This window comes from Euleptes europaea, chromosome 11 (assembly GCF_029931775.1).
Source record: "Euleptes europaea isolate rEulEur1 chromosome 11, rEulEur1.hap1, whole genome shotgun sequence".
In the NCBI taxonomy this organism is placed as follows: Eukaryota; Metazoa; Chordata; class Lepidosauria; order Squamata; family Sphaerodactylidae; genus Euleptes; species Euleptes europaea.
Window position 1 is genome coordinate 78,808,831 of NC_079322.1, and position 27,702 is coordinate 78,836,532.

At 46.7% G+C, this 27,702-nt stretch overlaps 1 protein-coding gene across 1 annotated transcript in view; it reads right to left on the minus strand.

Annotated features, from left to right (window-relative positions):
• The window catches only part of SMARCC1 (SWI/SNF related, matrix associated, actin dependent regulator of chromatin subfamily c member 1), a 92,507-nt gene that overhangs the window by 21,557 nt on the left and 43,248 nt on the right, over positions 1–27,702 (minus strand). Inside the window, exons 15-22 of the mRNA XM_056857170.1 lie at positions 27,009–27,130; positions 20,195–20,266; positions 14,662–14,775; positions 13,383–13,536; positions 12,471–12,584; positions 7,735–7,794; positions 3,496–3,754; positions 2,333–2,494 (exon numbers count right to left, since the gene is read on the minus strand). Of these exons, the coding sequence (XP_056713148.1) occupies positions 2,333–2,494; positions 3,496–3,754; positions 7,735–7,794; positions 12,471–12,584; positions 13,383–13,536; positions 14,662–14,775; positions 20,195–20,266; positions 27,009–27,130 (1,057 nt within the window). The remainder of the gene's footprint in view (positions 1–2,332; positions 2,495–3,495; positions 3,755–7,734; positions 7,795–12,470; positions 12,585–13,382; positions 13,537–14,661; positions 14,776–20,194; positions 20,267–27,008; positions 27,131–27,702) is intronic.

Here is a 27,702-nt window from a genome sequence, read left to right on the forward strand (position 1 = left end):
AACATGCAGAAGGTCCCAGGTTCTATCCCCAGCATCTCCAGGTAAAGGGACTAGGCAAGTAGGTGATGTGAAAGACCTCAGCCTGAGACTCTGGAGAGCCACTGCCGGTCTCAGTAGACAATACTGACTTTGATGGACCAAGCGTCTGATTCAGTAGAAGGTAGCTTCATGTGTTCATGTGGAGGGGGAGGGAGTGGGCAGGCATCCCTAAGATGAAGATCTGGGGGTGGGGGAGGAGTGAAGCCCTAGTCGACAGAGGGGGGGGGGGAAATAAAGGTGGAGTAAAAGGGGAGAGACGGGACCTGAAGAGAACAAAGGAAGCAGGGAAATGGGTGCAGCTGCAGGGGCTGCCTGGAGGGGAAAGGAGGAAGAAGCAAGGCCAGGACCAAAACAGCAGGTGGGGTGGGGGTGGGGACACAGAGCAGTAGGAGGGAGGGGAGGATGGAAAGAAGAGACAGCATGAGGAGGAGCAGGAGAGTCCACTCGCCACCTCGCTCCATGGCAAGTTCTGTGGGCTACCCACTTGTTTTAATGATAAAATAAATTTGCTCTCTCTCTCTCGTTCATATTCACTTGTTCTGGTAAAGGCTCTGCAGTCTGTATCGGTGGGTAAAAGAGATCAGCATCCAGCATGAACCAGGTTAAGCTTATTTACCTGGCAGCTCTGTGTCCTGTCCCTTTCCTCTTGCCTCAGGCTAATCAAGCAGTCCCGAGCTATGGGATTTTTGGAGCCTATTTTCCATTCAGTAGCCCAAGCCATGTTAAGCTGAGGGGCCATAAGTGGTCAAGTACTGGTCAAGCAACTGCAGAAGGCCCCGGCTCCAAACCCCCTGAAATCTCCAGCTAAAAGCAGAAGCAGGAAAGACTTTCTTGCCTGCACCCTCAAAGGACTGCAGGCCGTCAAATTACACGCGGCAAGTCAAGGCAAGACCAATGGATATGGCGGGGCAGCACCAATGGATATGGTGCTGCTCATTTAACCCCAGCGAAATATTTACTACTTTTTTGTATTTAAACTTCTAGCCTGGCCTCCATTCCTGGCCAAGGCCGGGCTCACAGCGGGTTACATCAATTAAAACAATAGTACATCCAGTAAAATCACAAAAATTCAGTCCCATTAAAATATTAATTCAAAATCTAAAACAGTAGGTGCTCGGTGTCTGCCCACAGGACCAGAGCCAGCAGAGAGAAGCAATCCAAGCCCCCTAAGTGTCTGATGGATCAAAGAAAGAAAAAAGAAGGGGGGAGGGAGGCCGGACATGATGGAAACCGTTGCTGCCCTCAACCGTAGGCCTGGCAGAACATCTCGGTCTTGCAGGCCCTGCGGAACTGTGTTAAATCCTGCAGGGCCGTGGTCTCACTAGAGAGGGGGTTCCACCAGGCTGGGGCCGGGGCTGACAAAGCCCTGGCCCAGGACAGCCGGACGCTTCTGGGTCCAGGGACAACCAGTACATTGGCATTCAGTGAGCACAATGCTCTCTGGTGGGGGCGTATCATGTTCATCATCACCAGCTGTTCACCAGCAATTCACAGATATGACTACCACACACAGTTTAAGGAACCTTAATCATCACCCGTGAGCTGAGGCTCTACTTACCACCCCAGGTGATCTCCTGACATTCAAGCAGTAATGAATGAGAAGCACCATTAAGAAGGTTGGGAAGCCCCAAGGTCTTAGTTGACGTGTCCGTGTTTGACAGTACTGCGGTGTGACTGAGACGCCTGTTTGCTAAGACTGGGACAGCGGGTGGTAGAAACACATTTGCTATCACGGATGCAACAGGTGTTCAGAAACTGCAGCTAGTGCAGAACGCTGCGGCTAGACGGCTGGTCGGGGCCAGCTATAGGGAGGACGTGACCCTGATACTACGGCAACAGCGCTGGCTACCAATCCACCCCAAGCCCAATTCAACGTGCTCATTTTTACCTTTAAAGAAGAAGAGTTGTTTTTTATATGCCGACTTTCTCTACCACTTAAGGGAGAATCAATCCGGCTGACAATCACCTTCCCTTCCCCTCCCCACAATAGTCACCCTGTGAGGTAGGTGGGGCTGAGAGAGTGTGACTAGCCCAAGGTCACTCAGCTGGCTTCATGTGGAGGAGTAGAGAAACAAATCCAGTTCACCAGATTAGCCTCCACCACTCATGTGGGGGAGTGGGGAATCAAACCTGGTTCTCCAGATCAGAATCCACCGCTCCAGTCTTTGTCCTTTTTCTCCCCAGACATGCTAAAAATGTTGCTGCATTGTAAATGAAAACCAATGGTTCTTTGCTTGTCACAGTGGAATAGAGAGAGACCCAACAGGCAGAGGCATCAAACTCTGGGGCTTACCGAGCTTTTCCGGCTCGTCTGGAGCTGTTCCGGCAATGCAGCTGCTCTCTAACCCATACGTGGGGTCCAGCTTTCCAGAGACTCTGGCTGCCTCCTGCACTTTCTTGACATGGGCCTCAACCAGTTCCAGGGGCACCTCCTCTCGGACACGGGAAAATTCCTCTGTCAAAGAAGCAAAAGGTACTTAAGGCTCTGTATGCAGTGATGAGGGGGTTCTCAGTGATGCAGCAAAATTTTACATGATGTCTCTGCCGGATGATCAAATTGCAAATTTTAGTAACCAAGCGTTGCTACCCGTTTGCTGAATACGGATTTCACAAGGGAGGGCAGAAGGCAAAAGAGAGGACTGGGAGAACGGGATAACACAGGAAGAGAGAAGAGGTTGGGTCAGGGCAGGCGGAGGATCCAGAACGGAAGGCCCAGAACCTTGTCAAGGAAAGCAATAGGGAAGGCCTGGACAGGAGACATCTCAAATTAAGGTAATTTCGAAGTGACTGATCAGGAAACATGACAGGTGTACAAGATTGCAGGGGAGGCTGCCGACTGCCAGACACTGAAGAGGGTTCGGCATTCGATGCCAGAGAGGAAGAATCCAATCCAAGTTCTCCTCCTCTCATAAATCACTAACCGTAAGCACACTAACCAAAAACGTAACAGCTCATCTCTCACATATAGATATCGTAGAACAGTTAATAATAGAAGGGCTGTTCTATACACAAATCTTCCTGGGTGTCTCTCAAGAAAAGCTGTGTGGAAGCATAACCGAGACTGGGAGATGACAGCGGAACTCGAAGCATTCATAATAGGTATACGAGGCCCTTTGGAAATTCTTGGTTGAGCTACTGCGATGACAAATTAATTCATAGCATTTAAGTGGGGCTTGGCTTGGGCAATGGTTTCAAGCATTAACCAATTGACGGTAAGTGTCAGGAGGCAACAGACCGAAGGAGGCATGAAAACCAGCTTCAAGTTGAGTGAACAGCTTGGAAAGTCTGAGCACGCCATTCACTCGGTCCGCTCCCCGTGTCTTTCTGGGCAAGTCCTCTTTCTGATGGCTCAATCAATGAGACAGTCTTAGATTTTCTAGGCCCAAACCCACATGATGTATACAATTAAGACCTTCTCAGACAAGATTGTAAGGGGATAAGAAGGTGACGGCACACCTAAGGCAGCTTTAGCTGCAGCAGACGCCACGCGGGGATCCACAACAGACGCCAGAAAAGCGACAGTGCTCATCACCGGGTTTCCAGACTGGCTGAACGGCACCGGCTGGTAAGCCAGAGGGCCCAGGGAGGCATCTGAGTTCTCCAAGTAAGGATCCTCGATGGGCAGTCTCAGGAAATGGAGAATGCACTCGTCTTGAGTGCGGCTTCCGACATGCTCCGACACTTTATTCCAGTCGTCTTTGTACATTTCCAAAGCCTAGGAAATGCAAGGGAAAGCAAATTTTAAGAGAGGCACAATACCAATGGCACTGGTCTTACAGAAGTTGCGGTGTGCAGTTTCGCAGTTTTCAGAAGAGAAACTAAACACTTATTCAGATAATCGAAGCACGGCATTTCAGCCTGCTGAGGTCAGTAGTGGGTTCTCGTAGGTTATCTGGGCTGTGTAACCGTGGTCTTGGTATTTTCTTTCCTGACGTTTCAGGAGAGACGTCACTATCCTTCAGTGTTACTCCTCTGGAGATGCCGGCCACAGCTGCTGGCGAAACGTCAGGAAAGAAAATACCAAGACCACGGTTACACAGCCCGGAAAACCTACGAGAACCAATGAACTCTGACCATGAAAGCCTTCGACGATATTCAGTAGTGGGTGTTTGAAGTTTAGGCCCCCTGCTGTCTGTAGCTTGGGGTTCTGAAATCAGTTAGCCATCATTAATCCTTGGCCTTCGGAAACACGCCTATGGCTGGTCATTCGGTTAAGAGAGTAAATGTGACAATGGCTTTCTTGCAAGTTGCCCTCTCACAGCGTGGTGTAGTGGTTAGGAGCGGTGGTTTGGAGCAGTGGACTCTAATCTGGAGAACCAGGTTTGATTCCCTTTTCCACATGCAGCCAGCTGGGTGACCTTGGGCTAGTCCCAGCTCTCTTAGAGCTCTCTCTGCCCCACCTACCTCACAGGGTGTCTGTTGTGGGGAAGGGAAGGGGATTGTAAGCCAGTTTGATTCTCCTTTAAGTGGTAGAGAAAGTCAGCAGATAAAAACCAACTCTTCTTCTATGGTGGGCGCCACCACAAAATGACTGCAACAGCAGGCAGAGCCAACCACAAAATGCCTGCCACAGATTCCCCTCAGTCACACAGTGAAGATCCTTGAGCTGTGGTGGCAGCTGCTGCCAAAGCAATGTTCCAAAAAATCTGAACAGCCAATCAAATCTTCAATGGCCAATCAGAGGCCATTGGGGAAAAGGCCCACCTGGCCCCGCCTACTTTCTATAAACACTCGGTGGGAGCCAGGAAAGGCTCCTGTGGGCGCTGTCCGTGCGCTCATTCATTCTCTCCCCTGCCTCCAAACGACCGCTAGGATGGTGGAAATGTCCCCTTAAGCCTGGTTCTCCATCACCCGCCTTCAAACTCTCTCTCCCGGCGCTCTCTCAGCCTCACCTGTTGTTGGCTTTTCCACTGTGCTCCTCTGACAGCGTCTGACTTGCCTGCTTGCTCTTTTTCTTTTTTGCATGTTAGTTCTTAATTTTTTGTGTTTATATTTTAAGATTGCTTTTAATCACACAAGCTGCCTTGGGGACCTGGCTCAAGTACAAAGGCTGAACACAAATATTTTGAATAACATAATTTTGTATGAGCTTTTGAGAGTCAACGCTCCCTTTATCAGATACCTCTCAATAGCCTAAAAATCTTGTGGGTCCCTAAGTGCTACTGGACTTGAATCTAGGTGTTCTACTACAGCCCAACACAGCTGCCCTCTGAAATTGTCTGCTAAGAAGCAACTGATTAGCTTGGGGCAGAGGATAATTCTGTTTCATGCCATTCAAACCAAAGGCAGGAAAGACACAAAGAAACCTATTTAAGCTCTGTGGCATATATAGTGACTGAAAAGAACTTTGCGGACTTCTGAAGAACTTGCTTTATATAGGGAAGGTTGGAACACAAACAAAGGATGTTTCCGGACACAACTAAAAGGGAAAAGTCAGTCATGTATAACAGCTCTGAACTCTAGCAGAGACCCGGGGCTCCCTCCTTGTCAGATGAAGAAGCAGAATGGTGTTTATGTGAATTAGCAGCTCAGCAGCCTTCTTGTCATTTTGCATAGCACCCACCCCATCCACGACTCCTGTCAACTGTGGAAGTCTAACATCAACTCAAACCCTCTAGGCTGCTAATAAAGCACATCCTTGCATCTTCCTGGAAATAAACATTGCTCTGTGCTGGTCACACCATTAGCAGCATTAAAAGTATAACATACAGCACTGATGTAAATTACCCAATCAGCATGAACACAGGGACAAGGAGACCCTGCCAGGTACATTAAATATCATTATTCTAGACATGACATCCCTGTGTGGATAATCATCCACATCAGCCTGAGGTACGTCTGTCGAGTTCAAAGGCAGACGAGGACATCGAAGCCGCTCGGACTGCAGCCAGACCTGCCCCTTCTCGTACTCTGGAAGCTATTCAACGTTTTGCCTTCTTTTGTGGGCGGAACACAGAATTGGGAGCATCTCTGCTTACTCCTCTTTCAGTGTCCTTCCCCAGACATTCCAGAGACGGCCATCTGCTTATCCTTCTGTCAGGTAATGACAGATGTCACCCCGACAGTAGCTAAATACGTATCTGTAGACACTTCTTTTAACCCAGGTTGATTATTACTCTGGATTATTACTCAGAACTAGCCTTCTGTACCAGTTGGGAACAGCTTATAATTTCAGCTTTGTTGTTAATTTGTCAATTAGTGCAATTTTGGAGACTATATGGCTGTTCAGCTTGGGGGTTTAGCTTTGTATTTTATTCTTAAACTCTATTTTATATGATTTTACATTTCACATAACTAACTATTGTCTGAAAGCCAATGAGTTGTACAGATGCACCTGTTAATAAGTGGAAATGGCTAAATAAATACATATAAGTAGCCCTGGACAAACCTCTGGCCTCATTTGCCAGACCACAACAAACACAGATTTCTGGAAACAACACACTCATTAGAGTTCACTCATCGTCACTGAACTCATGAACTGCCGTTGCGCACCTGTTCTTTTAGGTTTAGCCTCAAGCCTGCAAGGGAACATCAAAAACAATTCTGTGGCCAAATAGCAACAGTTGCACACTAGGCTTTCCGTGTCAATCTATCGGGGTCCGCAAATTCTGCCTTGGCTCAGTATCAAGTCATTATTTGAGGTCAACTTAGACTCGACCCCCTCCCTGATTCCTCTAGTATATGCAGACACCTGGCTATTGCCGTAATGATAAAATCATCATCACCTGGTTTGTGTGTTGTTGCTTCTACCTGCTCCAAAGCTGACTGCAACACAAGGCTCTGCAATTCTCTGCTTTTAGGGAAGGGGATCTGGGGGTGCCAGTGGACATCCAGGCCAGCATTGCCAACAGCAGTGAGCCCAGGTGAACAGATTGGGGCAGGGGGGACTGATACCTGCTTCCCTACAATGAAGCAGAAAATCCTGTGACTGTACAATTAAAGAAGAGAAGAGGAAGAGTTGGGTTTTTATATGCTGATTTTCTCTACCTTTTAAGGAGAATCAAACCGGCTTAGAATCGCCTTCCCTTCCCCACAACAGGCACCTTGTGAAGTAGGTGAGGCTGAGAGAGCTCTAAGAGAATTGTGACTAGCCTAAGGTCACCCAGCTGGCTTCATGTGAAGGAGTGGAGTCCTCTGCTCATGTGGAGTAGTGGGGAATCAAGCCCAGTTCTCCAGATTAGAGTCCACCGCTCTTAAACACTACACCAGGCTGCCATTTGATGCCTCATTCAGTCTGCAATAGCGAAGCTTCACAGTGCTGACAATTGCGGTGTCCTCTAACAGCTTCTGGCAATATTGAAAGGCTGTGAGCATTGTCAGAAGCTCACAAAGGGTCACGTGGCGAGCACAACTTCCTTTCCTAGAGTAGTACCATATCAGCAAGTCTGTTCGCCCTGCCACCTGTTTTGCAGGGCAGGTGTGGATATTTGCATATTGTGCCATAAATAGCAGCGTCTAGAATGCTGCAGGTGCGAACGGCGTCACTCTGGAAACGACACCCCATTAGAAAGAGCTCATTTATTTGGAAGCGCTGATGCCACCAGCTGCAAACCACAGACGCTCCCCAAAGGGCTATACCTTCCACGGCCGCTCTGGCCCAACCAATGTCACGAACTAGATGGCATTTTGGTTTCTGCACAGCAGCCTCTCCCCCTCCGCCACAGGTCCCAATCTTTCGCCGTGCCCATTTCTTACCTCGAGCAGCAGCAGAGTCTCCTGCTCTGTCCATTCTCGCCCAGCGCTGGCGCTCTTGCTCTGTGGAAGGAAAAAGGAGGCCATATACTTCTCTACCCCAGAGCACAGCTGAGTTAGGGGGCTCTGGTCTCCAGGTGTGCGCTTCACCGATCTCTGACCTGAAGCCGAGCACAGCAGCCAAAGTGACACCATTTTATTTATTTATTGTGTGTGTGTTAAGTGCCGTCAAGTCGCTTCCGACTCACGGCGACCCTATGAATCAATGTCCTCCGAAATGTCCTATCTTTGACAGTCTTGCTCAGGTCTTGCAAATTGAGGGCCGTGGCTTCCTTTATAGAGTAGATCCATCTCTTGTTGGGTCTTCATCTTTTCCTGCTGCCCTCAACTTTTCCTATCATGATTGTCTTCTCCAGTGACTCTTGCCTTTTCATAATGTGACCAAAATACGATAGCCTCAGTTTAGTCAATTTAGCTTCTAGGGTCAGTTCAGGTTTGATTTGATCTAGAACCCACTGATTTGTTTTTTTGGCCGTCCACGGTATCTGTAACACTCTCCTCCAACACCACATTTCAAAAGAATCTACTTTTAAAATTTATTTATTACAACATTTATATCCTACCTTTCCTCATAGTTCAAGGTGGCTTACATTAATAGTTAAAAACATTTCCAGCTAAAACCAAAATAAAATGACAAACCCCAGATCTCTCCTCCACCCCCCCTTAAAAGATGCCTGCCATTCAAACCCCCTCTAAAGCCCAGGCAAACAGGCAGCCCTTGCAGTGCCTCATGAAGATCTCCAAGGAGTGCCCCCCTCACCACTTCAGAGAGCCCATGCCACAGAACTGGAGCCACGATGGAGAAGGCCCCAACTCTGATTGATGACAGACGGGCCACCCTAAATGGTGGGAGAGCCGGCAGGTGGCTGCCTGATGATTGTAGTCAGCGCACAGGGACACAGGGAAGGAGACGGTCCTTCAGAATGAAGCTGCACACCCCCAGATCCCAGTGCCACTGAGAGGATGTATTGATGGCCACAGGCATAGACGACTTCAAAAGGGGATTAGATAGATTCATGGAGGAGAGGCTACTAGCCATGGTGACTAAGGAGAACCTCCACGTTCAGAGGCAGTCAACCTATGAATCCCAGTGCTAGGAGGCAGCATCAGGGGAAGGTTTTGGCCTCTGTGCCCTGTTGCTGGACCTCCAGAGGAACTGATTGGCTGCTGCATGAGGCAGGATGCTGGACTGGATTGACCCTCACTGGTCTGATCCAGCAGGACTCTGCTTATGTTCTTATGAGCGTGCAGCTGTTGGGGGCAGCACAATATTTTGGACTGTCTTGACTGGAGCAGAGGCAGGGACCTCTGGTGGGAATCCAGACTTACTTAGCATGCAAGTTGACTGGAGTTCCAAGATAAGAAGCCGGTACAGGCAACTGCTGCATACAGATGCATTTCGGTTCAGACAACCCAAAGAATAAGATACTGCCAGAAGACTGACACTTGGGACCCAACAGCACACAGCAGCTCCAAGGAGAGGTCACAGCATCGAAGGCCAGGAAGGACACGAAAGGAACCTCTAGCAAAATGGCGCATGATGCAAGGTGGCCTTGATGTACTCAACACAGATGAACCTTTCCTTTTATCTCTTAGAAGCTCCTTGATCCATTGATCTTGAGCAGCATAAATCTAATGTTTGAGGGATATAAGGACTGAAATAAATCTTGCCACTGACAATGTAGCCTTGGGATCCCTGTCACTTAAAAGGCATTATGTCAGAGATAGAGGCATTAGATTTATATGTTAAAAGGGGAGAGATATAATGTAATCGAAGTTCCTCATAAAAGCGGCATTCCAAGAGGGCATGCGCTAATGAATCAATAGAGCCAGAAGAGCAAGGGACACGGATGAACCAGGATCTCACCATCTCTAACCAAGTGGCGATGAGCATGTTGCCCCCACCCCCAATGAGTGCAGCATAGGGGCCCAGACAGAATCTGGATAAAGTCACTGAGTGACGGCATGGTGGTGGGGAGAAGGCGAACCAACATGGCCAGCTGCTCATCCTACTGGTCCAAAATACAGCAGTCAGAAGGAATATTTAAAATGGTGACAAACAACGTCCCAGAGTCCTTGGCAGGCATTTCCGAAATACTGAGCTCTCGTATAAAATAATCATTCCAAGCCTTAAAACCAGCTGCATCCTATCAGAAATATAATTAATGTCCTGCAACATGGCCAACAAAAAAAATTGGCCCTCTTAAAACTAGATGTATTCAAAGCCTTTGACACTCTGTCCCAAGAATACCTGTGGAAGGTTTTGAGCAAAAACGGAATAGGGAATCATTATCTAAATGCAATACAAGAGTTATATAGGGATGGTACAGCTGTGGTTAAGGTTAACAATGATCATTCAAAAGTCTTTCAGATCCAGAGAGGAGTTCGTCAGGGATGCCCGCTTTCGCCACTCCTATTTATCATAGCGATAGAACAACTAGGAGAAAGGATAAGAAATAGCGCAATAATAGAAGGCTATAAGACTAAGGAAGAAGAAATGAAAATTAATTTATTTGCTGATGATATCATGGTTATTATGACAAACTCTAAAGAAGGAATAAAAGAAATAAAGATTATATTAGAAGACTTTGAAAGGTGTTCAGGATTAAGAGTCAATATGGCTAAATCAGAAATTATATATGTCAATGTGAATAGGAACGAAAAAAAAGAGATTAATAAAATTACAAATATAGGATTGGGAGCTAAAAAATTTAAATACTTAGGTATAATATTACAAAAGAATATTAATAGAATAGCAGAGGTCAATTATAATAATGTATGGAGAAAGATAGAGGAGGATATGAAAAGATGGAGAAATAAAACTTTAGGAATCTCCTCTAGAATTAGAAGTACTAAAATGTTCTGGGTGCCTAAGTTAACGTATTTATTTCAGACGATACCACTAGGAATTAGTACCAAAAAAATAGAACACTGGAATAGAATGATAAGAGGGTGGATATTCGATAGCAAAAAATGTAGAATTCAAAAAAGGTTAGTATATAGCCTTAGATCAGAACTGGGTTGGGGAGCCCCGGATCTGAATAGCTGCTACGCCGCATTTCAAATAAAGTCATTATTAGAGATAGGAGAAGAAAGTGACCAGAAATGGGTTAGATTTGAAAATAAAATTAACAGTGACATAGGAAGATTTGGCATTTTCTCAAAAGTCTTAAGTAAAGATTCAAAATTAACTATAGGACCCAGATGCACAGCATTAGAGGTATGGAATAAATGGCAACCTTTATGGCTAGGAAGGACTTTAAGATGGGCCCCGCTAGAGACTATACACACTGAAATGAGAGAAAGTAAATGGTGGGAAACCCTAAGGTCAAAAGGATATTATAGATTGGGAGATATGTACAGAGGAGGAACCCTAAAAGCTTTACAGGAGATAGTAGAAGAGGTAGGCAAACAACATTGGCTAAAAACAACAGGCCTATATAGAAGGGTTAAAATGTTTAATGAAAAAGGGGAAATATGGTCAGAGAAACCAATGGAAGAAATATATAAAGAAATGCAAAAATCAAAACAAGGATTGGCAGGAAAAAGTTATCAAATAAAGACAAGACAATATCATATTTTCAAAAAACTTGGTGTGAGGAAGGTCAGATATCAGAAAACACAGCAGGTAAAATTATGAAAGGTCTAGAGGAAATTAAAGTGATTAAATTCAATGAACTGGAACATAAATTTTTTACAAAATGGTACAAAACACCAGCGCAATTAGCGAATATGTTCCCAGGACTAAGCCCCATGTGTTGGCACTGTAGACAATCTAAGGGATGGTTCTCCCACATGTGGTGGGAATGCCCAGAGGTTAGGGACTTTTGGACACAAATACTAAAAATTATAAGGAGAACATGTAAAGTATCCTTAACCATAGATTTTAAACTAATGTTAATGAGCACAACAGGGAACTCAGGGGTAAACAAGAGGGATCAGGCCATATTCAAGGCTATGTTATTAGCAAGCAAAGCAGTAATAGCTCTGGGTTGGAAGGATAAAAGTAAATGGACTATAGAAATCTGGCACAACTATCTGTTTGAATTTATACAGTCGGATATCGTCGAGATGATATGCCAGAAGACTTCATGGGAAGACAAGAACAGGGAAATCACGGATAGATGGAAGACCTACTTAGAGTAGATATCAACGGAAGGAAGAAAAGACATTCGGTGGAAGATCCAGACTTTGTGCCCGTGGCTGAGATCAAGAGACTAAAAATTATAAGGAGATGGCGTGGGGATAGAGAGGGGGATGGGAGGGACGGAAGGGAATGAGAAAAGTACGGTATACAAACAATGTCTGTAGATTAAGAAATATATACTTGAAACTTGTATAAAAAGAAACAATAAAAAAAAGTTTAAAAAAAAACCCAGCTGCAATACTCAGTGCTAGATACCAAAGACAGATCTCTGAAGGATTTATTTTCCACCTTACTCAGCTTTTTCAGCTACTACCAACCCAGGCCCTGAGTAACAGCTGTTCTGAACCAAATATGGAAGACTTAAGAATTTGAATGCACAGACGCTCAAAATGGTGTACAGGACACAACCCTCGGAGAAAGAATGGGTCTAAATAGTTCTCAACGCATCATGAGAATCAGCCTCCACTCAAGAAAATCTTGTTCAAATGTAAAAAAAAAAAATTTCTGGGAGAAAGGAAACCAAATCACTTACCTTTGCTAATGTTTTCTTGGAGTATATATCTGTGCGAAGCCCAAAGTTTTGCAGATCAGTAGGTTTTTCTTTGTTTTTCTCAGGGAAATTCAACATCTGCTGAGCAGCTGGGATCTAGGTAAAGAAATGCAAAGTGACCAGAAGAGCAAAGAAGCTATGAAAGCATCACAAACAAACATGATGACAACCTATCAAATCATTGAAATCATTATGCTGAATGCTGGAAGCTTGCTAGGAATACTCTAGGGCAGCATTTCTCCCAATCCCAGGTGACAAAAACAACCTCTTCTACCTCAGCGGGACCTCAACGGGGTACAATGCCACAGAGTCCACCTTCCAAAGCAGCCATTTTCTCCAAGGGAACTGACCTCTGTAGTCTGGAGATTGGTTGTAATTCTGGTAGCCCCCAGGTCCCACCTGGAGGTGGCCAACCTTACTCATAACATCTCAACATGCATCTTATGGGATGAACAACTTATGTACTGGAAACGACATACAAGGGCTGCCTGATCCATTTTGTTCAGCCCATCCTGGTCGATATCAGCTTTCCAGAGACACAGGCAGGATTCTTCCCTAGCCCTGCTACTTAAGATCCTTCCAACTGGAAATGCCAGGGATCGAACACGGGACCCTTCTACACTCAGCTGCCACATGGGGCTGCACATGCCTGGAGCCACGAATGGTGCAAGCACCCAAAGTGCAGAGAGATAAATTTCTTCTCAAGTGCTTCCAGGTGGTCCCACATGGAACCAACTGGAGCTACTGGGACTTCTTACACAATCAACCACACAAAGACGAAGTGGGGCTGGGAGCTCTGTGTTGTAATAATTCACCGTAAGAAAAAGCACTCAACGTTCAGACAGGAAGACGTGCAGGCCGGGCTGTGGCAAGACACGACTTGGGGATCTTTACCTGAGGCACGCGAAGATGAAGCGGCATGAGTCCAGAAGGGGTGTCAGCGAGCACATTGAAATGAGGGGTGGGAGGAGGGCCCATGGCCATGGGCCGACTTTCCGGGTCCACTTGGTAATTAATGAGCCCCCACTGCTCCAGAAAGGCATGGACTCTGGAAGGCAACAGCACAAGAAAGGAGGCCTGAGGAACGGTGGCAATGACAGAGCAGCAAGGGGGGACATTTGAAAACACAGGGAAGCTGGCAAACCAGCCCCGCAAAATCCTCCTGTTCTGCATGCAAGAGGAAGAAACCGATTTTTCTCAAAATCAGGAAAGCCCCATTTCCCTACATTTAAATGAAATAGAAAGTTTTTTAAAATAATTCACGTCTGCAGATGAACAATGATCCATCCCAGGAAGGGTAAAAGACAAGTTTACAATGATCTACTTCAGTTTGCCATTCAGTCAGGCTGTTAGGAGCCAAGGAAGGTCAATTTTAACTTTCCTGCTTGGCACCTTGAGCCTCCTGTCATCTCTTGGCCTGACTGGTGAGAAGCAGGCTTGGGGGAAAAACTTTTAGCCTGCACCCCCAAATCAGACTGGGCTGAACAGGGAACTGCCCAGATTTCAGAAGAAATCTAGGTTACTGTTAGCCAGGCTGGGAGCTCAGTATTAAGACTCTCATCACAGACAGAGCCTGCCAGGCCATGCCAAAGATGCTAAATCTTGGACCCATTCCTCAAACAGGAATGTTGGGGAATCTTCTTGTATAAGCACAAGTTTAGCAACGCGCCTTTTGATTCTGTTCTTAGACGTCCTCCTGTAACTCTCTGTTGCCTGTTATCTGTGCTTCACCGGTTTTATGTGTAGTTATTAAGGTTCATTTTATTCATCACCCAGACTGCACAACAAGTAACACAGTAGGGGGAGGGCTCTACCACATCAAGGGCTCTGCCACATCCACCTTTATCTTGCATTAGAAGTCCCCCACTCAATATGGCTAACAAGTTGCCAGGTCTGAAGGGAGACGAAAGGGCCTGACACAAGGAGATGAAAGGGCCTTCCGTTCCCCATGCTGTCTAAGTGATGCTTCCCCCCCAAACAAGACAGTCCAAAATACTGTTAATGGGTGCATGCCTACCAGAATCCACCTCTCTGTAGAGGTGCACTGAGAGCACATTTTTGATGTGGTCCACCTTTTAAGTATTCTCTCACCCAGTTCCCCCATTCTTGTCAGGCAAGACAAACTCTAGCTCTGACGACTACAGCACTGCAGAAGCATCTCCAGTGGGCTTACCTCATCACTGCACAGACATCCCCAGTGAGGTTCCTTCTGCAGGCAGTGCTAGTCAAGTACTCCTGAGGGTTCAAGCGGTAGGTGTCGATCATGAAATTGCGGTACGCTAAGAATCTGAAAAGGAATCCACAGACACGTTAGGGACGCGCTCCCCTACTATGTGCTGCTTGAGAAACATTCACAAACTCGTGAGCTCGTGAATGCTCATGCCCTGCCAGAATTTTTTTTTCTAGTCTTGAAGGTGCTACTGGACTCTTGCTCTTTTCTTCAATGGAAGGACCTTTTCCCCAGCTTCACCCATCACTACTTGATTCTTGACTGAAACCTGCCCACACTCCTACTCACACCTCAGTTAAACGTGATTTGAAATGCCACCCACTTCAGCTTTCCCCCTGGGAGCTGACATCACATTAGGATATCTTCTGACAAACCCTGGACTTAAAAGCAAGCACAAAAGCTCTTATTTCAAGGGCAGAAGTACTAACACCAGTCCGTTGCTGATCATTACCAACCAACTCCGGAAGGTGACAGCAGCCAGAAACGGCAACATGGTTCAGGTCGGGTTACATAAGAACATAAGAAAAGCCCTGCTGGATCAGACCCAGGCCCATCGTCCAGCAGTCTGTTCACACAGTGGCCAACCAGGTGCCTCTAGGAAGCCCCCAAACAAGACGACTGCAGCAGCACCATCCTGCCTGTGTTCCACAGAACCTAAGATAATAGGCATGCGCCTCTGATCCTGGAGAGAATAGGTGTGCATCGTGACTAGTATCCATTTTAAACTAGTAGCCATGAATACCCCTTTCCTCCATGAACATGTCCACTCCCCTCTAAAAGCCTTCCAAGTTGGTAGCAGTCACCACATTTTGGGGCAGGGAGTTCCACAATTTAAGTATGCGTTGTGTGAAAAAATACTTCCTTTTAATTGTTTTGAATCTCTCACCATCCAGCTTTAGCAGATGACCCCGTGTTCTAGCATTATGGGAGAGGGAGAAAAGCTTCTCCCTGTCCACTCTCTCCAAACCATGCATCATTTTACAGAGGTTTACAGAGGCCCAATGGGCCCGCCCTTGAGGATCCTTTTCTGGACTGGACAGACATGCTCATCTTTGTTAGAAGCTAAACTAAGAGCCATTACGCATCAGATAACGAAGAACAACACTTTGGTCCTCTGATCACCGGGAAAAGGAAATTAAGGATTAATTTCTTAAGGCACAAGCAAGCTGCTGTGTGCGTTCTTGGGTGTCCATCCTTATCGAAGGGGTGTGTACCTTCAGTCACAGCCCCAGTGCCAGAAAAGCAAGAGTTTCTGCTCAGTGGTGCCTTGGCACACATACTCCGAGGAAGGCCCCTCTGATTCAGAAAAGGATGTGCCAATTCCCATAGTCAAGAAAGCATGAAAAGGATTTGCACACAGTGGGTTGCTGGGGCACCATCCTATTTCATCTGCAGGTTTTTCTGGGTTCCCAAAAACAAAAGCAGAAAGATAAAGGAAAGGGAAAGGCCTGCATACATCTGAAAACAAGAAAAAAACTGCAAGACACAGATGAGAAACTTCCAGAAGCTGAGAAAAAGGAAAAATGCTGACTTGCTTTCTGAAGTCACTGAGCTATTTTCCTTGTGAGGGCTGGAAAACATAAACCACAAAGGAGGGGATGCGGTGCCCTTCTACATCCTGTGACTGCGATCAATTATACCTCTCCTGAACAGTCAGTAGGTGAAACATGCCCACAGAAACTCATGGCTCAGTGACCTCTGCCTCTTCCCACCTTCTTCAGTGGGTCCAGTGCCTCCAAAGGATTGTCCCGAAGGTCAACAGATTTCTTATTTTATAGGAAAGGCAAACACCTGCCAGCAAAACCTGCAGCATCAACTCCTCTGGCAGTAGCTTTTCTTCTAAATTACTGGATTCAAACGGAGCCGATACTGAGAGTCCATCGCCCAAGGACAAGTGCTCTTTTCTCTTGACTCATGGGGGGGGGGGGATGCTGTACATCTGATAGCTTGCGTCAAGAATGTATGATGTTTATCTGGCAATGGTGGAGAGCCCCCCTCTCAAATCAACACCCCTCGACTTTAAGACCGTGTGCAGAAATCTTAGCTTCTACTAGGAATTGCAACTGAGCTTCGTAGACCGCTGGGTGTGCGGCAGCTCTTCAAAGCAAGAGTGGCAGCCCAGGGTTCCAAGTGGTCTCTCTCTTCGTCAGACTGAATTCCTAACCTGGCTTATTTTGACATAAATGGGAGTCTGGCATGGGAGAAAGCACCTGCCGTCCTTGCCCAAAAGAGATTCACCATGAGAATCAGCATGGTGTGGTGGTTAACAGCGGTGGACTCTGATCTGGAGAACCGGGTTGGATCCCCCACTCCTCCACATGAGCGGCGGAGGCTAATCTGGTGAACTGGATTTGTTTCCCCACTCCTACACATGAAGCCAGCTGGGTGACCTTGGGCCAGTCACAGTTCTCTCTGAACTCTCTCAGACCCACCTGCCTCACAGGATGTCGTGCGGAGGGGGAAAGGAAGATTTGAATCTATCTTAAGTGGTAGAGAAAGTTGGCATATAAACCCACCACCACCACCCTCCTCCTTCTTCTACAGAGCTCCCTCGCACCCACAGAGAGGGGTAATCGACTCAAATTTGCTAGATAATAATCTAGAGACCTGGAGCCCTCCCCATAGTACCGCCTGCCCCGGTCACTCAATCTCAAACCAAGGGAATGTCACCATCTTGCTGCTCAGTTTCTGTTGGACCAGCCTGAGCTGGCTGGACCACTGCTGAGGTAACTCTGATCACCTGAGCTCTTCCACTGGCCCTTCTACAACTTCCATTTTGCCCCACCCAAGGGCTCATCTGTGCATGCTCACCCACAATTCAAACTCCTGAATGGGAAATCAGGAACCGGCTCCCTTGACCCAATTCTGCTGCAGATCCTAAACTCTGCACAAAATCAGAACAAGAGCAAAACTGGACTCTATGGCATTGAAGTCCCTCCCCCTCTCCAAACCCCACCTTCCTCAGGCTCCACCCCCAAAATCTCCAGATATTTCCCAACCCGGAGCTGGCAACCCTACTACATAACCACTGCTGTTGAGTTTTTTTAGCTGTAGGACAAACACATGAAAAATCTACCAAATTCCTCAAATCAGCAGAGCTTGGCTGGAAGCTCCCCCCCAAACTACGGCAGCCATAATAGAAACGAGCGGCACCTCACTGCATTTCAGCCACTGCAGTAATGGACCGTGCCGTTGGCATGAGACATGCCAAACCTGGGGCTGGTTTGTGCTGCCACAAGCAATCCCTGGATCACCGGTTTTTACACCCTGAGTTCAGCCAAGGTCCCAGGAGCAACACAAAGTGCCACTTGTTCCTGTGAATATGGACGGCAATATCCCCCGGGCACACAGAGCTGTTTTTCTATGTGGAATGTGCAGGGGGAGAGAGGAGGATCTTGTATGTATACACACACACACACACACACTTCATAGAATCACAGAGTTGGAAGGGACCACAAGGGTCATCTAGTCCAACACCCTGCACAATGCAGGACATTCACAACCACCTCCCCCCACACCCCCAGTGACCCCCACTCCATGCCTAGAAGTTGGCCAAGATGCCCTCCCTCCCATGAACTGCCCAAGGTCATAGAATCAGCATTGCTGACAGATGGCCATCTAGCCTCGGCTTAAAAACCTCCAGGGAAGGAGAGCTTACCACCTCCCAAGGAAGCCTGTTCCACCGAGGAACCGCTCTAACTTCCCTATGCCTGAGTGAATTCCTCCTACACCAGACATGGCTGCCAACTCAAAGACTGGCCCAGTGAGGTCAAAGTGTCTTTTCACTTTGTTTTATGGACAAGTCAATACCCCATCAGAAATGTGTGAGGAGAAACATGCATGTAGGAAAGGCAGCTTCTGCTGTTGCAGGGTGGGAGAAGGCTGCATTCTGAAGTTTCGAGGCTTGATGGACAACACCAAGAAGGCATCAGAGCATGACCTCCACTAGAGGCAGAACCAGGGCTTACATTAAAACTAACAAACAGAAACTCTTAAGACACGCATAAATCTTTCACGAGTCACGATCCTTCTGAGAATTAGGTGCAAAACTCAGATTGACCTGACAACACAGACAGGAATGCACAAGTTCTGCCCACAGCTCTACAAGTAAACACATTTAAAAACAAAAAAGCGCATTGTGAGGGGAAAACTGGCAACAGCCTCGATGCAAACCGCACACATCTGAACTAAGCATCATGATTGGTTCTTGTAGGTTATCCGGGCTGTGTAACCGTGGTCTTGGAATTTTCTTTCCTGACGTTTCGCCAGCAACTGTGGCAGGCATCTTCAGAGGAGTAACACTGAAGGACAGTGTCTCTCAGTGTCAAGGGTGTAGGAAGAGTAATATATAGTCAGAAAGGGGTTGGGTTTGAGCTGAATATTGTCCTGCAAAAGTAATGTGCTAATCATTGTCCTGTAAGCATCATGAGTTTACGGACTCACCTGCCTCTTCCCTCTCCCCGTGAGCATTCCCCATTTCCTTTTAGTTTTGGACTGAACTGTGATGATGTCTGCGTTGGAAGATCCTCAGCGACTTCAAGGTGGAGATGTCCTGCCAGGCCTACAGCTGAGGGCATCATTGCTGGCCTCCCTGTTCTATTGCCCGTTTCATCCGTTGCTCCATCTTTGCCCACCCCGTCTTCCTCTCCTGACTGGGTGGATATTAATACTTCTTGAATGGCGCCTCATGGATTTCAATAATGTATAATTTTTGAATTATCAGATATTTTAATGGTAATTTATTATATATTAAGATGCTACTGAACTGACCCTAGAAGCTAAAATGACTAAACTGAAGCTATAGTATTTTGGTCACATTATGAGAAGACAAGAGTCACTGGAAAAGACAAGCATGCTAGGAAAAGTTGAGGGCAGCAGGAAAAGAGGAAGACCCAACAAGAGATGGATTGATTCGATCAAGGAAGCCACGGCCCTCAATTTGCAAGACCTGAGCAAGGCTGTCAAGGATAGGACATTTTGAAGGACTGATTCATAGGGTCGCCATGAGTCGGAAGCGACTTGATGGCACTTAACACACACACATGATGCTACTGTTTTAAATTGAACTTGAATTGTTGTTGTTATTAAGCTGGATGTGAGCCACCTCGAGCCCGACTCCAGTTGGAGAGGGGCAGGATAGAAGTCTAACAAACAAACAAATAAGGTTTGCTAACCATCATGTTTGCAACTATGACTAGAAGCCAGTTTACAATCCATGATGTGCTAACTTTGGGTAGCAAAAATGGCCAGGGCAGATTAACACTAAGCATCGTTAAGCTTGCAAAAGGGAGGGGAAATACCCAAGAGAGAGAGAGGGTGAGAGAAACGCCCAAATATCTGCAGAGTGCTCCCGATCTCCTAAATAAGATTATGAGAGTGGCAGGGGTATGTCTGCCCCAGGCAATGACGGCCTCATGTCAACCGACGGCACTGAAATCCAACCTGTGGAAAACAATGAGACAAATGGACTACTTACATTTCTGGGGTCTTTGATTTGTTTTTCCCATTGAAGAATTCTGGAAGAGCACGGCGTTCGATCACATGAATACTATCAAAAAAGCAAGTTGAGCACAGGTCAACCCAAAGCAGACTACATATTGCAAAATCGTTACATCTGCATGGCTTGTAAACACGCACATCCTCATTTATTAGGTTTTTATCCCACCACCTCTTGCAGTCAGTGGCTTCTGAAGTGGCAAACAGATTAAAAATAAAGATAATTACCAATAAATTGTAATAATCCAAGAAACCAAGTCCATATCCAGTTAAGGTCAAACACACAGAGGCCTAGGGCATAGAGCAACAACAGGCGCGCAAGGTGCTTTGGACAAGTTGCTTCCACACTGGCTCAACCCTTTTCCGGCTGCTTTTATCAGGAAAACCCTGATCAGGAGCAGGTGCAACTCTTCCACCTGAGTCATCCCAGGACAGGTGCTGCTCCTGCTCAATGGTTGGGCAGCCTCTATGGCTGTCAGCCCTGATCCCATGATGACTTGTTTGGGGGCTTCCTGGAGGCACCTGGTTGACCACCGTGTGAACAGATTGCTCGACTTGATGGGCCTGGGTCTGACCCAGCAGGGCAGTTCTTATGTTCTTATGACTCCAGCTCACAGGCAGAGGTTGACCGGCACTAGGCTGCCAAGTGCATGCTACCATGCCACTCATGTACCTCCCTCCAGGTTCGCCTTCTCCGGCGTTCCAAGGGCTCTGGCAACCTCAGAGGTGAGGATGGCGGCCACAGCATTTCTACATCAACCTCAGACCCCATGCTGCGAGACTGGGGGTGTGGCACGCTGCCTTTACCTGAGACTCCCCCCCTGCACCTTGTCCAGTGGGTCTTCCTGCCACCTGCAAGGGATGGCTTTCTCCATCTCTTCCTCATCCAAGGAGGCGTTGGTGGCAGGCAGACCCATGACAGTCCCAGCCAGGGTGAATGGAACTAGGATGGGGTCCCTCCAACAGGGAGAGGCAGACTCCCCCACCCTAGTAGCTGCCCTACACATCTTCCCCAATAGTGGAAAGGGCAGCCCCTTATTGAAGAAAGCTGACATATATCAGGAAGCCAAAAGATGCTAAGCCTCTCAGGTCAGGGACTGCATGTCTTGGTCCTTCTGGCAATCGCTGCCTCTACTGCTGGCAGAAAATGATCTTTGCATCCTACCCAGGCTATTTACATATAAAAGGAATAAAAATAATTTAAGTTTGTGAGTGAGAGTGAGAGAGAGAGAGAGAGAGAGAGAGAGAGAGAGAGAGAGAGAGAGAGAGAGAGAGAGAGAAATCACCTACGTTCCATTCCTGCAATTGCAAGCAATTAGGAAATGCAGGAAAGATAGGGTGCAATGTTAAAGTCATCACCAGTGTGTAACAACTGATAACTTTTCTGATTTGTTACTTCACACAATTCAAGCTAGGTTTTCCTTCCATAAAAAAAAAATCTGAGTCTGGATCTCTCAGCTCAACTTGCAATGTTAATATACTAAGCATTTTTCAGTATTATACAATACAGCGCAGGCGTTCTGCACATCACCCCTTTACTGTCAATTGAATTATGAACGGTGTTTTTTTTTCTATTTTAGAGAATAACGAAAATGCTGGCTTATTTTTTAAAAGCTTAGGCAGAAAATAATTGGGTAATGCGAATTTTCTTCCACAAATTACTGTAATAGTCTCAGACAGACTGCTGTTAATGCAGGCTCAGGTTTGAAGGTCTCTGAATGTAGTTTATTTTAAATGTTCTTGCTGGCCCCTCTTCCATGAGAGGCGGAAGCACAAAATGATCAGGGGGCTAGAGCAACTGCCCAATGAGGAACGGTTAAAATGCTTAGGGCTGTTTAGTTTGAAAAGGTGGTGGTTAAGGGGAGACCTGATAGAGGTCTATAACATTATGCATGGTATGAAGAGAGTGGACAGGGAGAAGCTTTTCTCCCTCTCTCATAATACCAGAATGCGGGCTCATCTGCAGAAGCTGGAGGGTGAGAGATTCAACACAGATAAAAGGAAGAATTTCTTCACACAACGCATAGTTAAATTGTGGAACTCCCTGCCCCAGGATGTGGTGATGGCTGCCAACTTGGAAGGCTGTAAGAGGGGAGTGGACGTGTTCATGGAGGAGAGGGCTATCCATGGTTTCTAGTAAAAATTGATACTGGTCTTGATGCATCCCTATTCTCTCCAGGATCAGAGAAGCATGCCTGTTATACTAGGTGCTGTGGAACACAGGCAGGATAATGCTGCTGCAGTTGTCTTGTTTGTGGGCTTCCTAGAGGCACCTGGTTGGCCACGGTGTGAACAGACTGCTGGACTTGATGGACCTTGGACTGATCCAGCAGGGCCTTTATGTTCACAGTTGCAGTTCTCCAGACTGAGGCAAGGATCCAAAGTACTCTGAACCAGGAACCTTTTCATCTGAAGGCATCTGACTGCATATTCCATCCCCCTCCCAATATGTGGCATACAGAAATTGTGGGTGGAGGTCTTGTGCTAACTCCAGTTAACTGTTAACTTTCAATGCACTTCAGCAACCATTTGCAAGGGGATTGTGCCAGTTCACATGGAAAATTCGTGTTGCAAAGCACACTGAAAGTGCAGTATTCCGTGTGAGAACGTGCCCTACAGCTCTTCCACTTTGGAGACCACTCAGAGGGTGCACCCCAGGCAGAGGTCTCCATACCACGCAGTCCCCTGATGTTCTGAGTGTTGGGCTTTCCCAACCTTACCTAGTAGCCAAACTCTTTTTCTGACAGTAGTCAATTGAGTGTCCAGGCCAGCAGAAGCACTGCTGAGCTCACAACCCTTTACCTATTTAGAACAGCTACTTTCATGAGAAAGATGAAACATCAACAGATGCAGACAATTTAGTAAGAAACATAATTTGAGCACTGCACGGATGGTAATTTTGCTGAGCCGGCTCTTAACCCTTCTAAGTCTCACTAGGCTAAGAAGCGGCATCCACAACCTTGCTTCTTGATCAGAACAGTATGGGCTTCCCCACCCACTGTAGACGATCTCTTGTCTGTTGTACGGAGAAATCTCTCTTGCAACAATAAACCTTTTTTTGGGGGAGGGGATTATGCTTGGGGATTCTTAGTATTATGTACACCCGTGGACAATCCAGGTTAGTTTGGAAGCTGACCCCAAGTAGGTGTTTTATGAAATACCAATGGAACAGGAAAGGATAAAATATCTATCAAAGCCAGAGGTCTTCCTTGGTGAAGCAGAGACCACCACTGAACGTGGCCCTAATCAGTCTGAAGCCACAACAGATCAGCAGACAGAGACAGTGGCTTAATTCAGGCACCACAAAACTGTTATAGGCCCCAACCTGGATGGCTGCCAGTTCGTGTTTCCTCCCTGCAGCGATTAAGGACAGGTGTCTTCATCTAAACCAATTAGTTTAAGGTGACCTCAGTTATTACAACTAAGATTAGTTTCTTGCCCAGTAACTAGGTTTTTTGACCGGCATTAAACTGTGATTAAGAATCCTGGTTACTGGAAGGGAAAAAACTAAACTCAGTTAAGGCATAAACGTTTGGATATTATGGCTAACCAGAGATAGCTGAAAACATCTAAAATTTCTGCATGCCCCATAATGGAAGGGGCACACAAGACAGACAGTTGAACAGGCTCATACCAGCCATGAACAAATTCCATTGTTTGCCTGATCCAATGGAGGTCAGACACACCTCGGCTATGTCGTCTCATGACATTGGCTCTCACCCTACTACAGAGAACAATTCTGTCCCCCCTCAGCCTGCTCTTCTCCAGACTAAACATTCCCAACTCCCCCAGCCTTTCCTCATAGGGTTTGGTCTCCAGGCCCCTGATCATCCTCGTCACTCTCCTCTGCACCCGCTCCGTTCTGTCCATATTTGTCTCTAAGGTGCTCCTGGACTTGAATCTAGCCATGCTGCTGCAGACCAACACGGACATCCTCTGAAACAATCTTCATGCAAAGCCATTAATAAATGAACACATTGAAATCTGAATGATAAGTAGCAAAAGAATGTCAACACCTTGAGAAGGAAACGAATGTTCAACCAGGCATGTTGTGTCTGACTTCCTGAAAGAGCGTTTAGTATTTAGAAGATGCACCTTTGAAGGGAGGACAGGCAGGCAGCCCGGGATCCAAAAACCCTTCCCGCTGTTCAGCTGCCAAATGACGCAAGTCTCAGAAAAGCAATTATACCCGACCAATTTGCATTCCATTCAAGGACACTGTCTGGTCTGCTCCTGGTGCCTCAACATGCTTTGGATTCACAAACGCTTCCCTCAGACAGCTACCAGACTCGCTGTGTCTGTATAGGTTGGAGGAGCACCCTTCAGACCATGAAGAACCACGGACCACTTTATTCCCATCTTCAAACTGCGCGAGGAAAAGAAGTCCCAGAGAACACCCCCCTCCTCCCCCAGCAAATACGCCAATGAACCTTTTGGGACAGGAATTCAGTGTGCACCCACACACACTTCTCTAGATGTGAATGAATACTGACAGGAGAAATGTCACTTCATGAAGCCCCCTTCTGTGATGAGTGGGGAGCCAGCTGTTATAGTCAAAAACTTACTTAACTCTCAGTTTACCATTATACAATTTAAACCAGTGTTTGCACACTACACAAATGAAAAATGGCCTGGAACACTGCTATCCTTTAGTTAGGAATGTATATTAAAGCATCAGTCACGCACAGCAATGAAAAAATGAAACAAACACAGACAGGATGGTGCTGCTGCAGTCGTCTTGCTTGTGGGCTTCCTGGAGGAACCTGGCTGGCCGCTGTGTGAACAGACTGCTGGACTTGATGGGCCTGGGTCTGATCCAGCAGGGCTTTTCTTATGTTCTTATGTTGAGTCAATTTCTGATTTGAGCCAGGACTCCTCCACTTTCATTCCAGCCATTGCCTCGGCTGCTCCATTGCCCTAAGCTAGTTTCCTGGTTATGACTGGGGTGTTGTCAGTTGCAGAAGGTGCCTAGGAATGATCATCGCCACGTCAAAAAGGACGTGGACAGAATCAAGCGGGTGTAGAGGAGAGCGCCAAGGATGATCAGGGGCCTGGAGACCGAGCCCTACGAGGAAAGGCAGAGGGACTTGGGAATGTTCAGTCTGGAGAAGAGGAGGTTGAGGGGGGACACGGTTGCTCTCTTTCAGTATTTGAAGGGCTGTCACTTAGGGGAGGGCAGGGAGCTGTTCCTGTTGGCAGCACTTGTAATAACAGGTTTAAATTGAAGGCGGAAAGGTACCGGCTGGATATTGGGGGGGGGGAGAATTTACAGTAAGAGTTGTCAACAGTGGAATCAGCTTCCTAGGGAGGTGGTGAGCTCCCCCTCACTGGCAGTCTCTAAGCAGAGGCTGGACAAGCCCTTGTCCGGGATGCTCTAGGCTGATCCTGCATTAAGCAGTGGGTTGGACTAGATGGCCTGTATGGCCCCTTCCAACTCTATGATTCTATGAGCATGGACCTTCTGGGGGTCCCAAGATCAAACAAAAGAACCACTAGTCTTGTCAACAGGAAACTCCAAGAGCCACAAAGAAACCATAACCATCTGCTTCCCTCTAGGGGCGTGCCAACTTAACTGGACCCTCTTCTCCTACAGTGAAGTTTATTATACATGGTTTAGACCCAAGCCAGATCTATGTGACCTTTAACCCAGACTTGAAAACACAGTTGTAATGAATATTGTTGATCTACCAGTTGTGCATATGCGTTTTGCAAAGGTCATCTAAAAGAAACAACTTTCTTGAGCATAAAGGTAGAAAAGATTAGGAGTCCAGTAGCACCTTAGACTAACAAAGTTTCTGGCAGGGTATGAGCTTTCGTGAGCCACAGCTCACTTCTTCAGAAAGCTCACACCCTGCCAGAAATCTGGTTAGTCTTTAAGGTGCTACTGGAATCCTAATCTTTTCTACTGCTAGTGACAGACTAACACGGCTACCTATCGCTGAGTATAAAGGAAAATTCAGAGTCAAAGGCTGTGACTTCCAAGGCTACCGTTGGTCCCAGGGATTTACAGTGAATTGCTTCATGCTTACTTGTACTTTGGTCGCATTTTGAGAAGACAAGAGTCACTGGAAAAGACGACAATGCTAGGAAAAGTCGAAGGCAGCCAGAATAGAAATGGATTGACCCAATAAAAAAGCGTTGATTTTTATATGCCGACTTTCTCTACCACTTAAGGGAGACTCAAACTGGCTTACAATCACCTTACCTTCCCCTCCCCACAACAGACACCCTGTGAGATAGGTGGGGCTAAGAGAGCTCTAAGAGAACTGGGACTAACCTAAGGTCACCCAGCTGGCTTCGTGAGTAGGAGTGGGGAAACAAATCCAGTTCACCAGATTAGACTCCGCCGCTCATGTGGAGGAGTGGGGAATCAAACCTGCTTCTCCAGATCAGAGTCCACTGCTTCTAAAGGAAACTACGGCCTTCGTTTTGCAAGACCTGACCAAGGCTGTTAATGACAGGACATTCTAGAGTTCTTTAAATCACAGGGTTGCCATAACTTGGAAGCAAGCTGACGGCCCTGAACGCATAAAATCAATGTCCGAAGTCACTGCTGAGTGGTTCTGAGAATAGCAAGTAGAGAGTGCATCCTACTCCTGCACTCGGCTAACAGCAGTCTGTTCCATGAGACTCACAGATGCCAGAAGCTCCTTGGAATGAGAAAACGCACGAAAATCAGCTGAGCAGAGCGGGTGGGACACAACCCTTTGAAGGTCATCCAGGACAGTCTCTGGACTCCTCATAGTGGGGAGCCAGCTGAACCAGGCTCTTCCTCCCCGAGAACTCTTCCTTACCAGTTATAGTCAAACCAGGATGCATAGCTGGGGATAATGATGTGATTCGTCTGTTCTGTGACATTGTCTTCTCCCGGATCTATCGAGCGGCTCTGGTCACCTTTGTTGGGATCTTCATCTTCCTGCAGGAGGAAGTGCATCCAAGTGTGTTGGAATGGAGCATGTGGGTTAAAAGCAAGCAAGCAAGAAATAAAAGGAAAACCAATGTATGAGAGAGATTACATCATGTTAAGATGGCAGCTGGTTAGAGTTAGCATTCCAGTGGGATGAACTAACTTCCATGAGACAAAAAAGAACAGATTGTAGACCCAGAAGTCTCAAAATCATCAGTCGTGCCTTCCCTGCCATCCATCCTCTCCACTCCCATATCTATCCCTTCCTCTGACTGGCTACTGGCAACTTCAGTAAAGGCTGTTTACTGGAGAAAACTTGCTGATGAGTAATCGGCTGCTCAGAAATTCTTACCAAATCAAGCTTCTTCCCTTTGTGCACAAGCGAAATTATTACAGGGTGCCAAATATCAGACACCACAATAATGTGAACTAGTAAAGATTTCTTTTGTCACTGTTGTGATCAAGACTGTGGTTACGCTTTCTTTCCAATTCCATCTTCCCAGTAAAGGTTCTTAAGCTCTTTCCCCTAGAACTCTCTGCCTTGACTGAAGCATGAGCTACTGTGGCGGGACAGGGTGACC